At 41.8% G+C, this 13,448-nt stretch overlaps 1 protein-coding gene across 4 annotated transcripts in view; it reads right to left on the reverse strand.

The window, feature by feature from the left end:
* Positions 1-13,448, reverse strand: part of ZNF343 (zinc finger protein 343) — a 32,020-nt gene continuing 18,572 nt past the window's right edge. For 2 of the 4 annotated variants that reach the window (XM_019017098.4, XM_055372425.2), the window contains exons 3-6: positions 11,989-12,255; positions 11,730-11,788; positions 10,905-11,031; positions 1-2,833 (exon numbers count right to left, since the gene is read on the reverse strand). In XM_019017098.4, the coding sequence (XP_018872643.3) occupies positions 1,341-2,833; positions 10,905-11,031; positions 11,730-11,788; positions 11,989-12,106 (1,797 nt within the window). In that variant the 5' untranslated portion in view covers positions 12,107-12,255 and the 3' untranslated portion in view covers positions 1-1,340. Of the gene's footprint in view, positions 2,837-10,904; positions 11,032-11,729; positions 11,789-11,988; positions 12,256-13,448 lie in introns of all 4 variants that reach the window. The other 2 variants (XM_004061702.5, XM_019017097.4) reach the window with 1 other exon arrangement.

Raw genomic sequence — 13,448 nt, forward strand, 5'->3', positions numbered from 1 at the left:
TTTTTTGATTACTTAAATAAAGCCTAATTTTTATTTCATCTGATTCCAAGTAGAAAAGAATGCTTATTTAACAGTTACTGCCATCTTCGCTCACATACAGAGTACATGGGGGAGTCAAGACATTTCCTGAAAACCCCTCAGAGGTGAGTGAGGTAGTGACTTGGGGTAGCAAGACTGTCCTCCTAAGTCAGTTGAGGAGTGACATCGGGATGAAGCTCCACCCACAAGCCCTGCCCACAGAGGTCTTCTCCCTGAGTGTGTCCTCCTTTAGTACAAGATGAGGTTTAACTTATTGCTAATGTGTTTCACATTTTCCCTCCCCACCCATGTAAAGCTTGTCCCAAAAAAGCTGTTCTTTGATGAGGACTTTTTCCTAAGTCCTTGTCCATTCTCCCCACACATGCAGAATTTCTATTCAATATACTCTGGGGCTTATTGGGGGGTGACTCATGGCTGAAGCCTTATCTACACTCCTTATATACCTAACATGTCTTAGAATCAATTATCTGGAGAGACAACGAGACGGAAAATTGAGGATTCATTGGAGAGTGAGGGCAGGACTGGGCAGAGGAAGAAGCTGACCTGCAATGTGTCTGCAACCCAGTGATCCTTCAGTTCGATGGGGATCTCTGGATCTGGAATGACCTTCTGGAGTTGTCCCCGTTGAGTCAAGGGTTGGGGCCAGAAGCTACCCCTGAAAAGGTGCACTGCCCCTGTGGTGCGTGCAGCTCCCTGTGGCTGAGAGTGAGTTCCAGAGCGGAGTGCATCTCTGGAATGCATCTCTGCCAGCAGCAACACTGTTCTCTCAAGCAGCTGGGGTGTTACCCCTGAAAAGGTCATCTGGGCAGAGCTCCACAGTGTCCCCACATGCAGATTCTCCCTGTGGTGTGTGATCACAAAAGCTTTGCCCATACATCCTACAAACAAAGACCTCCTTCCTGAGGGCCACTCTGTGCCTGAGTGTCCATTCTCTTACTGATGCTCCTCAACACTCCCCAGACAAGGGTGCTTTCCCCTGAGGCTGTCATTGGATGTCTGGTAAATGTTGATTATTGCTAAAGCCTTCCCACAGTCCCTACACATAAACTTCTCTCCTAAGTGTGTCCTTTTGTGCATGCTCAAGGCTGACTGATGGCTACAGTTGCCCATACTCTATACTCATAAGGCTCCTCTCCTGAACGTGTCCCTCCCATGCCTGATAAGGGCTGACACATCTCTGGAACTTCACTCACAATCTGCGTACACAGGGTCTACTCCCCATGTGTCTCTCTGGGGTAACATGAGGCTTGACTGGTCACTCAGGTCTTGTTCATGACCCCTGCATACACAGGTTTCTCCTGTCAGTGTGTCCTCTGGTGTCTGATGAGATTTGACTTATGACCAAAGCCTCGCCCACACTCCCTACAAACATAATGCTTCTCCCCTGAGTGTGTCCTCTGGTGGACAAGGAGGAGTGATTTCCGGCTAAAGCCTCGGCCACACTCACTGCACACATAAGGCTTCTCTCCTGAGTGTGTCCTCTCATGTACAATGAGGGTTGACTTGTCACAAAAGCCTCGCCCACATTCCCTGCAAATATAAGGCTTCTCATTTGAGTGCGTCCTCTGGTGTCTGATGAGATTTGACTTCTGGCTAAAACCTCGCCTACACTCCCTGCAGACATAATGCTTCTCCCCTGAGTGTGTCCTCTGGTGGACAAGGAGGAGTGATTTCCGACTAAAGCCTCGGCCACACTCACCACACACATAAGGCTTCTCTCCAGAGTGCGTCCGCTCGTGTATGATGAGGGTTGACTTGTCACAAAAGCCTCGCCCACACTCCCTGCAAACATAAGGCTTCTCATCCAAGTGTGTCCTCTGGTGTTTGATGAGATCTGAGTTCTGGCTAAAGCCTCGCCCACACTCCCTGCAAACATAAGGCTTCTCCCCTGAGTGTATCCTCTGGTGTTTTCTGAGGGTTGACTTATCACAAAAGCTTCGTCCACACTCCAGGCACACATAGGGTTTCTCACCGGAGTGTGTCCTCTGGTGTCTGATGAAGGATGACTTCTCGCTAAAGCCTCGCCCACACTCGCTGCAAACATAGGGCTTCTCCTCTGAGTGAGTCCACTGATGTCTATTGAGGATGGACTTACTTCTAAAGCTTTGCCCACACTCCCTGCACAAATAAGGCTTCTCTTCTGAATGTGTTCTCTGGTGTCTGCTGAGGTTGGACTTCTGGCTAAAACCTCGCCCGCACTCACTGCACACATAAGGCTTCTCCATCGAGTGTATACGATGGTGTCTGATGAGGGTTGATCTATCTTTAAAGCTTCGCCCACAATCACTGCAAATGTAGGGCTTCTTCCCTAAGAGGGTCCTCGGGTTTGTAATGAAGTTTGATTCCAGGTTATGGTCCGGTTCATACTCTCTACAGTTGATTGCTCCAAATCTCAAGGTTTCTAATTCCTTCAAGCCTTTATCTAGCTGCACAGGGTTTGGTCTTTGGGCTGAGCTGGGCTCTATTTCTACCACCATGTTGCCTTTTCTAGGACTTGCTGACTGTCTTTGGAGTGGGCTGGGGAATGCCCTTGAGGTTTCTCTCTCCTCTGTCCTTGCAGACCAGGGTTTGGAGCCACCTCCTCTCTCCTGACCTTCTGCATTTTCATACCAACAGCTTACATGGGAATACTGCTGCCCCTGCTGTTTCCAATGCCCTGGGCTAGAACTCCCTGGATGGAAGTGATTTTCTGCACATAAGCCCAGGAAGACCTGAAGTACATGTTGACTGAGGAACTGCTGACAGGAGAGGGCCAGAAGGCAGGAGGAACAAGTGTAGAATTCTGGCTTTGGTTCTGCTGAAGAATGAAAGTTTTCAGTTAGAGTAGCCATAAGTAGGGCTGCTGAGTTGTTCTGCCTTGTCTTAGGACAGAGAATGTTTTACTGCCATGCCTATAATTGATAATATAAGTACAACACAATTTGCTTCTGAACAATGATTCCTTTACATTCCATCACATTTTCTACTGCAATCCAGAAAATCCATACCAAAAATATCTTGAGAAACCAGGAACCTCTCAAGTGAGTATTCTGCTCTGTAAACAGCTTCAATTATAGTTAGCCTTCTCCTAAGCCATAGACATGCACATTGGTATATACTGTCCACAGCTCTTTGTTCTGCTTGGAGATAGTGGTCTCTATGACACATATGGAAATCTCCTTCATGACTTTTCTTATTATATAAAAAAGGGTCTGATAGACATAAAAAGTCCCTCATTCTGGAGGGCTTCCGAATGTAGGAGAAAGTGTATGGAATACTGGTTAAAGAAATTATTGTATATAAAACAATATAAATTTCAGGCTGCCCACCTGTAAACAAAGACTTATTAGAAAATGCCAAAGTACTAGGTTCTCTACTAAGTATTATGAATTCAGTAATGAACAAGAAAGACATGGTCCATGATTTTAGGATTCTGGCACCAAGCCAAAACAACAAAATCTGCCTTTCTTTCCACTTTTCATAAATCAGTAAAAAGAAAAACTTTTCATTTACAGCAGCACCTGCCTACAAAATATCAAAACTAGATGTTGTATTTCATCACAACATGATCTATCCAACTGATGCTGAGAAATGACCATGTACTTGGCCCCAGACCCTACTGGGCCTAACTGAAGACTTCTGCCTAACTAATGAACACTGGAATCTTTATAATCAACTGTATCTGTCCTTAAAAACTCATCCTATCCTATCCGGAATGCTAGTTTTCAAACCTTAATTAGCATAACCATCATGAAACTGTTCCCTAACAGTAAAACCTTTTATTTTTCCCCCTTGCCAAACTATACAGTGAATTTCTTCACTGCTGTGTCTCCTTTCCTGTTAAGTAAATGATTTGTGCCATTTGATTTTTTGACCTTTTGTGGTCTTTGTTTTAGTTTTTGACAATGTGTTTTCCCTTTGGTTGCTCTGACAAGGCACTGACCAGTGCTGGAACTGCTGGACTGCCAGAGGAACACAGCTGTGTGTAGACTGAGCCGTATGTGCTCAAAGCTGCTTGTCTGGCAGCCTTGCCATGGGTGAGGCTCTCAGCAGCTGTCAGGCTCTGCTTGCTGTCACTGAGCACTCCCTGAGTTTGTTTGGTTTACTTGGGTTCTCAAAGTAACTCATTATTTGTTTCTATTTCTGACCCGTCATCTCTTATAAGACTTGTGGTCATTCTGGTACTTTGTGACGTGAACTTTTTGCCTTGATATTTTGACTGTGATTCGCTGCCATCTTTTTGGATTATCTAGAAGCATACCAAGTCATTCAGACTGCAGTCTGAATATATATACGGCAGTGATGTAACACCCTACATCACTGAGAAGCATTTCAGTAGCAGAAGAAATCTCATTTGTGTCTATTTTGTGTTAAACACTGGAACCAAAAGCTCCTTACACTTAACACCCTGTTAAAGGGACCCCATGTATACTCATTATGATTCTAATCCCTACGCCTTACTAGGAAAGTATCATCATTTCACTAAAGATAATTTAGATTTACTGAGGCCATTTTGAGGAACTCTGTTTTCTATCATGCCCCTTTGCTATATAATAATTCAGTATATATTTCTAAAGAACTATATAGTTGAGAGATCTGTCTTGCATCATCAATATATTTACTCATTTGCTTAATCTTAAAATGCAAGGAATAAGGCCGGGTGCAGTGGCTCATGCCAGTACTCTGGGAGGCTGAGGCAGGTGGATCACCTGAGGTCGGGAGTTCCAGACCAGCCTGACCAATGAGGAGAAACCCCATCTCTACTGAAAATACAAAATTAGCCAGGCGTGGTGGCACATGCCTGTAATCCCAGCTACTCGAGAGGCTGTGGCAGGAGAATTGCTTGAACCCGGGAGGCAAAGGTTGCACGACTGCACTCTAGCCTGGGCAACAAGAGCGAAACTCCATCTTAAAAAAAAAAAAAAAAAAAAATGCAAGGAATATAGTTTCAGAATTGTGGACCCACATCCTTACAAAACACAAATATACAAAATATAGTCCATATAGTTCATGCACTTCTTCTTTGTCAATAGAGAAGGAGTTGGCCAATTTTTTCTGTATAGAACCAGAGTAAATATTTTAGGGTTTGTAGGTGACATGGTCTCTATCATGACTGCTTAACTCTGCCATTGTATAACAAAAGCAGCCACAAATAATTCATTGTTCCAAAAAAACTTTATTTACAAAAACAGGCAGTGAGACAGATTTGGCCTGTAGACCCTAGTTTGCCAACCCTCATTTTACTATGGAGTATGGTCAAAGCTCTCTGTTAACGGGGTTGTTTTCCCCTGTTACCTGTGGTCGTGTTATTATTTTGGAACATAGTTAGGTAGATTTGTTTCTCTTTGTATTCGATTGTAGGGATTTCCCCTCTCTTTGTTGATTTAATTCCTTTCTTTGAGTATTTAAACACTAACACGCTCCAAAAGTGCAAAACTATTCCGAAAGGGCATGCCTCTCCTTTCCATAGCCTTCCAGCCAAATCCCACATATAACCTCACAGCTAACCAATCTCATTAGTTTCTGGTTTATTAACCCTGTATTACTTTGTGGGAAAAGAAAAAAAGAAGAAACAGATATGCATATGCTCATAATTTCTCACTTTTAAAAACACTCTTTGCACTTGGCTCTTTTCACTTAATATATCCAAGAATTTACTCCCTATCAGTTCAGAGGAGCTCTTCCCCATTTTGGAAGTTATGTATCATCACTTCTTCAACCAGTTTACTACATAAGGGCAATTAGGTTACTCTGATCTTTTATATAGAAACAATGCTATAATGAATAACCTTGTACAAGTGTAATATCTTTGGAGATGAATCTTCAGGGTAAATTCCTATAGGTAGGATTGCCAGGTCAAAGCATATGCATATATAGTTTTGTTACATGTTGCCAAATTTCCCTCCATAATGGCTGCAGCATTTCTGCATTGCCATCTGCAGTGTATAAGGTTGCCTATAGCCCTCAGCTTAGCCAAGTGTTCTGTCAACCTTTTCAAATGCTGCCAATGGTATGTTAAGAATGGTGTGTAGTTTTAATTTGCATTTATCTAATTAGAAGTGAAGTTGAACACCTTTTCAAACATTTAAGGGACAATGTTATATTTTATTTTGTGAATCATCTATTTAGGTATTTTGCCTATTTTCTTCCTATCTGGTTTTAGGGTTCTTCTCTTTGAATTTTAAGATTCATTCCATGTTATGGAAAATAACTCTTTATATGTGATATACTGTATGTGGCAAATATTTCCTGGAAATTAGTCCTTTCTTTTGACTTTGCTTACAGTTGTCAAACTTATCACTCTTCTCTTCTAGGCATCTAGATTTTTAGCCAAATTTAGAAAACCTTTTCCTATGTCCAGGTGGTAGAATATTTACCCCCATCCTATCCTAGTGTGTTTATGGTTTAATTTTTCACATTTAGATCTCTAGTCATTTGGGATTCTTCTTGTGTATGGTGTGTGGTATATGGTCCAATGTTATGTTTTTCCAAATGGATATCTAGTTGCCCAACACCATTTATTAAAATGCCCATCTTTACTCCAGGAATTTGAGATGCCACCTTCATCACATACCAAAGTTCCATAAGTACTTGGGTTGACTTCTTGACTTGCTCCCTGATTCCACTGGTCTATTTGTCTAGTCATGGGCCAGCACCACAATGTTTTCTTTCTTTATTTCCTCCTTGCAGCTTCAATCAAAGGACACATTTTAATTCTAAAGGTTTTGTAGCATATTTTAGTGTCTGATAAAGATAGTACCCTGTTAGAGCTTTTATTTTTCAGTGTATTCTTACCTATTTTTCCACCTTTATTTTTCCATGTGAATTTCAGAAAAGAATTTCACTGTTTTATTGGGACATGCTAACTTTATGAATTACCTTAGGGATAAGTGACAACCTGATTTTAATCTATAAAAATATTTTTTGAGGCCGTGCATTGTGGCTCACACCTGTAATCCCAGCACTTTGTGACGCCCATGCAGGTGGATCACTTTAGGCCAGGAGCTTGACACCAGCCTGGGCAACATGACAAAACCCTGCCTCTACTGAAAATACAAACAATTAGCTGGCATGGTGGCATGCACCTGTAGTCCCAGCTACTAGGAAGGTTGAGATGGGAGAATCACCTGAGCCCAGGAAGTCGAGGCTGCAGTGAGCTATGATCATGCCACTGCACTCCAACCTGGATGACAGACGTGAGACCCTGTCTCAAAATATATATAAATTTTTTTTAAATCAAAGAAATTTTAACACAGATTTCGTATTAGATACCATTAACTTTGTTGAATGTAGTAATGGTATTGTGGTTATGTAAGAATCCATTTTCACTTTTTAGAGAAATGTGGTATATTTAAGGGTGTCGTGATATTTAGAATTAACTTTGAAATAATTTGGCCAGAAAGGGAGAAGTGAATGATAATGCAAGCTGGTAATGTGTTAATAACTATTAAGTCTAGATAATTCATGTTCCTCCTTGACCTATCAGCCCTACGAACACTTATTTCTAAGATTCAACCTAAGCTACCCTCTTGTAGCAAACTGTATTTTGCTCATAATATCTGCTGTTCCTCCCCACTGAGCCCATCTCTGAAGAAGGATTATCTTTCCCACCACGATGACATCAGACTTAGCTGTGGGATTTGCTTTGGCCAATGAAGGTTAGTGGGAAGTTAATGCACTTTCAAACAAGTTTTAAGAGCCAGGATGTGGTCCCATCATTGCTCTTTTTCCCTATACCTTGAGAACCCCATGATCCAGACGGAAACTGCTCCTTTTGCTTGGATCCCAGAACCAAAATAGCTGAACCACACCTGAAGTAACCAAGAGGTAATGTGAGAAATGAACATTTGCTATTATAAGCCACTAAAGTATTGGGGTTGTTTATCACAGTATTATCTGGCCTAAGCTTATTAAATTGTCTCCCCTGTGAAGGCTTTAAAGATTATTTCAGAAAGAATTGGCCCATTATTTCTAACAATGCCCTTGAAGAAAAGACATTAACATGAATATGTGAAGAAAGAGAGAAAAAGGGACTCGGGCCGGGCCATGGCTCACACCTGCAATCCCAGCACTCTGGGAGGCTGGGGTGGGTGGATTGCTTAAGCCCAAGAGTTCGAGACCAGCCTGGACAACATGGCAAAACCCTGTCTGAAAAAAAAGAAATAAAATAAAATAAAAGAAGGAAAGAAAAGGAAAGGGGAAAGGGGAAAAAGGGAAAAAAGGGGAAAACGGAAAGAGGAAAGAAAAAGAGAGACTGGTTTAGGAGGAAAAACAGTATGCTCTCAAGTTTTTATAACACAAGTTTTTTGCAACTTGTGGTTGCAGGCAAGGAGAAATATGGGGATGAAGCACAAGTGAGACAGCGATAGATAATGGCTTCATTATAATGTGTGGTGGGGAAAATCATTAAAGTTCACAAATTGTTAAAGGGTGTGAATATAAACACAGAAAAGGAGTATGTGACACTAACTCCTATGGACCCCTGCAGTCCAAAGAAAAGAAAAAGAAGGAAGAGAATAGCCCAAAAGAGAGACATAAGAGGCTGGAGACTGCGGAACATTATGGTGTCAAGCAAGACAAAGGAAACAATTTCAAGGAATGCAGTTGGGATCCAGGTTTTCAATATCAAGATTCATTTGAACTAGGTCATTTGTTTGTGTGTTTGTTTGTTTGTTTGCTGTTTTATGGGCTTTTTGTTTTTTTGGTTTTTTTTTTTTGAGATGGAGTTTTGCTCTTGTTCCCCAGGCTGGAGTGCAATGGCATGATCTCAGCTCACTGCAACCTCCACCTCCTGGGTTCAAGTGAATCTCCTGCCTCAGCCTCCTGAGTAGCTGGGATTACAGGTGCCCACCACCACACTTGGCTATGAACCAGGTCATTTTTAACATTTTCCTCTGAATCAGTTATACGTATTAACAGTGGAAGAGAAAACAGTATGACCAGAGAAAAATAAAAACAAAACCTAGTTGGACTAACCAGCTAAGGCCAAATCAAAACACACAAAACCATTTACAAAAATTATAAATCATTTTTTTAAAAGGAAAAACACACACAGAACGAGTCGGAAATGGATGAATCTACACTGATTTAGACGGAGCCAGGTCAGATGGGCGCTAGTTCAAACCAGAGCAAATCAGATCAAAACACATCAAAGAAGACGAAAATGGAAGAAAGTAAACCTGATTAAATCATATCAGGGAAACAGCCACGCCATTTGGAGCAAACTCCCAAAGAAACTTCTCCCTGAAACTGGTTTGTGTCTCCAAAAATGTGATTCTTCTCTACATGTTTTATCTAGAAACATAGGAATATCTAGAACAGTAGTATCCAGTATAGCAGCCACTGGCCATGTGTTCACTGAGCACTTGAAACATGGCTAATCTGAACTAAGATGTGCTCTAAGTGTAAAATACAACCAGGTTTCAAAGACAGTACAAAAAAATAAGTAAAATACCTAATTAATAAGTTTTATGTTAATTTCATGTTAAAATGATATTTTAATATATTGGATTAAATAATATATATAGTCTTAAAGTTGATTTCACCTGTAGTTATACTTGTAAAAATGTGGTTACTAGGAAATTTAAACTTACCTATGTGGCTCACATTATATTTCTACTAGACAGCACTGATCTAGAACAAGGAGTGGAAAATGACTTACCCACAAGCTAAATCCAGTCCTCTGTTTTTGTATCACCTACAAGCTAAGAATGGTTTTTACATTTTTAAATGGCTAGAAAAAAGTAAAAAGAGTAGTAATATTTCATGATACATAAACATTATATTAAATTCAAATTTCAGTGTCTATAAAGAAAGTTTTATTGGAACATATCAATGCTCATCCGTTCACGTATTGTTTATGGCTGCAACTCAATGGCAAGTTAAGGGTTGTTACAGAGGGCTTATCACCTGTAAAAACAGTTATTGTTTGGCCCTTTACAGAAAAAGTTGGCCAACCCCTGATCTAGAGTTATGTTGCAATTGATAACATTTATCAACCCAGATTTAAATAATTTTTTATTTTTTTATTTTTTATTTTTTTTTATTTTTTCAGACTGAGTTTCACTCTGTCACCAGGCTGGAGTGCAACGGCACAATCTCGGCTCACTGCAACCTCTGACTCCCTGGTTCAAGTGATTCTCCTGCCTCAGCCTCCCAAGTAGCTGAGATTACAGGCACATGCCACCATGCTCAGCTAATTTTTGTATTTTTAGTAGAGATGGGATTTCACTGTGTTGGCCAGGATGGTCTCGATCTCCTGACCTCGTTTAGGTTTGTAAACAAATGAAAAAGAAAAAAACATAGTTTATGAAACCCCCAAACCACAATAAACTTGACTCTTAATTTTAACTTATGTCACAGAGCTGCATCTCTCCCTACTCTCCCCCTTGCAAACCATGCCCCCAGCCTCACTTGCCTCCTTGCAGCTTCATATACTGGGCAGGTACATCCCTTCATTAAGGTCTTCGTGTCAATAATTCCCTTCACCTGAAATGCTCTTACACTAGATACCTACAGTTCTAACCTCCTCACCACATTATGTCTTTAGACAAATATTACTTCTTCACTGATTTCAAATACCCAGTTTTAAACTTCAGCCAGCCACCCTATCACACCCAATACCCCTTTATCCTGCCTTATTTCATTATTTTTTACTATGTTGCACTTATCACCTTTTAACGTACCATATTATAATATCCCTGTATATGAGGCTTTTTGTTTGTTGTCTGTCTCCTTACACTAGAAAGTAAGCCCCATGGAGGCAGGGATTACAATTTTGTTTACTAATGTGTTGTAAGTATCTAGAACATTTTTTTGTGGTACATATTAGGTGATCAATAAATCTCTACTGAATTAATGAAGGAAAGGAAAGAACACAGCCTTACCCAATGAGAGAAGATTCCTGTAATTCTCCAGCATCACTTCTTTGTATAGATTCCTCTGCTCTGGACTCAGTCTCTTCCATTCTGCTTCTGTGAAGATCACAGTCACATCCCTGAATGTAACTGGTACCTACAAACAACCAGTAAATTAATGTATAGCAAGCCACCATCAATCTTCCCGGTGTGTGGAGCACAGCTGGTGACCCTGGAGAGCCTGGATATGGAAGTTGATGTAATTCGTCAGAATATATGGTTCTCCATATGAAGTTCTTCTGAGCACTACTGTCTGCCTGGCTTTCTGTTAAAACCTGTGAGGAGCATAACTGAGCACAGAACACATTCTAGGCACTTGACATATATGATTTCACTGGAGAAATGATTTGTGAATTAATTTGTAAATCTCAGGCTGTGTTTAAGACAGTGACTTTGAGGATTCATAATGAAGGAATTCAGAGATGAAACAGCAGAGAATGGGCTGCAGAAGGAACAAAAGCATCATGGACTTGGGGCTTGTGCTGGGCAGTAGGGAGTGGTAAAGATTTAGAGGAGAGAATGGAAGAAAACTTGGATTACAGAGAAAAATGGGAGTGAACAGATGGGGTCTGGAATGAGCATTTTTTAAAAGCTCAGGTTACTAAATGGGATCTGTAAAATCCCTGTCTTTGCTATGTGCTTTAACAACTTTTTTCAAGAAAGCCTAATGCTTCACTCATCTACCCAGATGTTGACCGCCTTTTCCCTTCCCAAGAAAGAGAATATATGTCTATTCTCTGGAAAATGAGCCAGCACTTCAGGAAAAAAAAAAAAAAAAATGTAACCCCAACTCACCACTATTTGGGCCTTTCCCTCCTTTTTCTGGGGGCAGTCAGTATCATTAGAAGGCAAGCCTAGGGAAAGAAAAAGAAGCTGTGAGAAACCAGACCCCCCCACCCCCCACCCCCCACCATGACGCTCCCTGAGCAGCTATTCTGAGCCTTAGGATGAAGGAAGTAGTCACTTCACTCAGAGGTGACCTCTGAAGCATTTTCAGGTGAACCTGGAGCCTTGGCTTCCTCTTCATCTCTCCGGCTCCCTCAACAATTCTCACCTTTCGCTTTATGATTTTGGGTCAATTTCTTCATAGTCTCTACATTTTCCCCATTCTTTGGAAGCAAAATCTCTTCCCAGTATTGATCTCCCAGTGCTGAAGGATAAGGCAACATCATGGCCCCAGAGTCAGCCCAGTGTGTGCCTTGAAATTCTGCCAGAGGTCCAGGTAGATGTTATTTCATCTCAAGATGGAGTTCTGCTGCCTGTGGTGACTTCTTCCAACCTTAATTGTAAAAGGCCCAGCTTGTTTCCCTGCAGCCAGGACCTGTGGGATGAAGAAGCAATTTGCTATTGCTGGGGCTTTTATTGTGGGCCCTAGGCCTATGCCTCTTCAACAGGGATCCTGTCCTCTCACACCCTCCTCATTCAACAAACACGGAGTCTCCATCTACATGGGTTCCCTGGATTTTCTACCTTCATTCACTCTACCTTCATTTCTAGGCCCTCCTGCTTGTGTTCTGCCACTCTCCCTTAGCTCTCAAACTTTACTTCTTCTGCCTCTGCACCTCAGATTCAAACTCTATGTTTTGGATCAGTCTCTGCTACTACCTGAAGCCTGAGTCAGAGAGAAGACAGAATATAGCATAATGCCTGTGGAGAAAGAGCCTCTGACTGTTTCCTGTAGACCAATTGGGGTGTGCAGAACTCAGCTTCTGATTCCCCTGCCCCAACCCAAGGTTCCATCTATATTCAGTTCCTTGTGTCTTGGATGGGCACGGTGGTTCACACCTGTAATCTCAGTACTTTGGGAGGCCAAGGCAAGCTAATCACTTAAGCTCAGGAGCTCAAGACCAGTCTGGGCAACATAGCGAAATGCCATCTCTACGAAAAATACAAAAATCAGCTGGGCATGGTGGTGTGCGCCTGTAGTCCCAGCTACTCAGCAGGCTGAGGTGGGAGGATCACCTGAGCTCGGGAAGTCGAGGCTGCAGTGAGCTGAGATCATGCCATTGCACTCTAGCCTGGACGGCAGGAGTAAGACCCTGTCTCAAGAAAAAAAAAAAAAATCCCTATGTCCCTGTATTGTGAGGAGTTTAAGAGATCAAAACTCAGTCCTTCTTAGTTAAGGGAGAGCTCCAGTTCTCACAATTACTCTGAAGAGATAACCTCCTAGCTTCCATTGCTATGCATGTCTACCACATGACCTTACCACAGATGTGCATTTGTGTATCCTGATGGGCCCAAGTCAAAGTCCTACACTGATGTGGTCCCAAAGAAGGCAGGTGGTATTAGGAGCTATCCCACCTTCAAAAGCTCCTCAGACGCTGTCCAGGATTTCAGCCCAAATGACTACAGGCCTATTGTTGCCTAGTACCCTTCTGAGACTAGCTGGGGTCTCTAAGCAGCTCTTGTAATTCATCCCTCAACACCATAGGCAGAGATGACCACTCCCTCTTCTGTCCAACCTGGACATCACACCATATTGCAATTTCTCTATTTACGTGACTGTCTTTACTA

The sequence above is a fragment of the Gorilla gorilla genome, chromosome 21, assembly GCF_029281585.2.
Source record: "Gorilla gorilla gorilla isolate KB3781 chromosome 21, NHGRI_mGorGor1-v2.1_pri, whole genome shotgun sequence".
Taxonomy (NCBI): domain Eukaryota; kingdom Metazoa; phylum Chordata; class Mammalia; order Primates; family Hominidae; genus Gorilla; species Gorilla gorilla.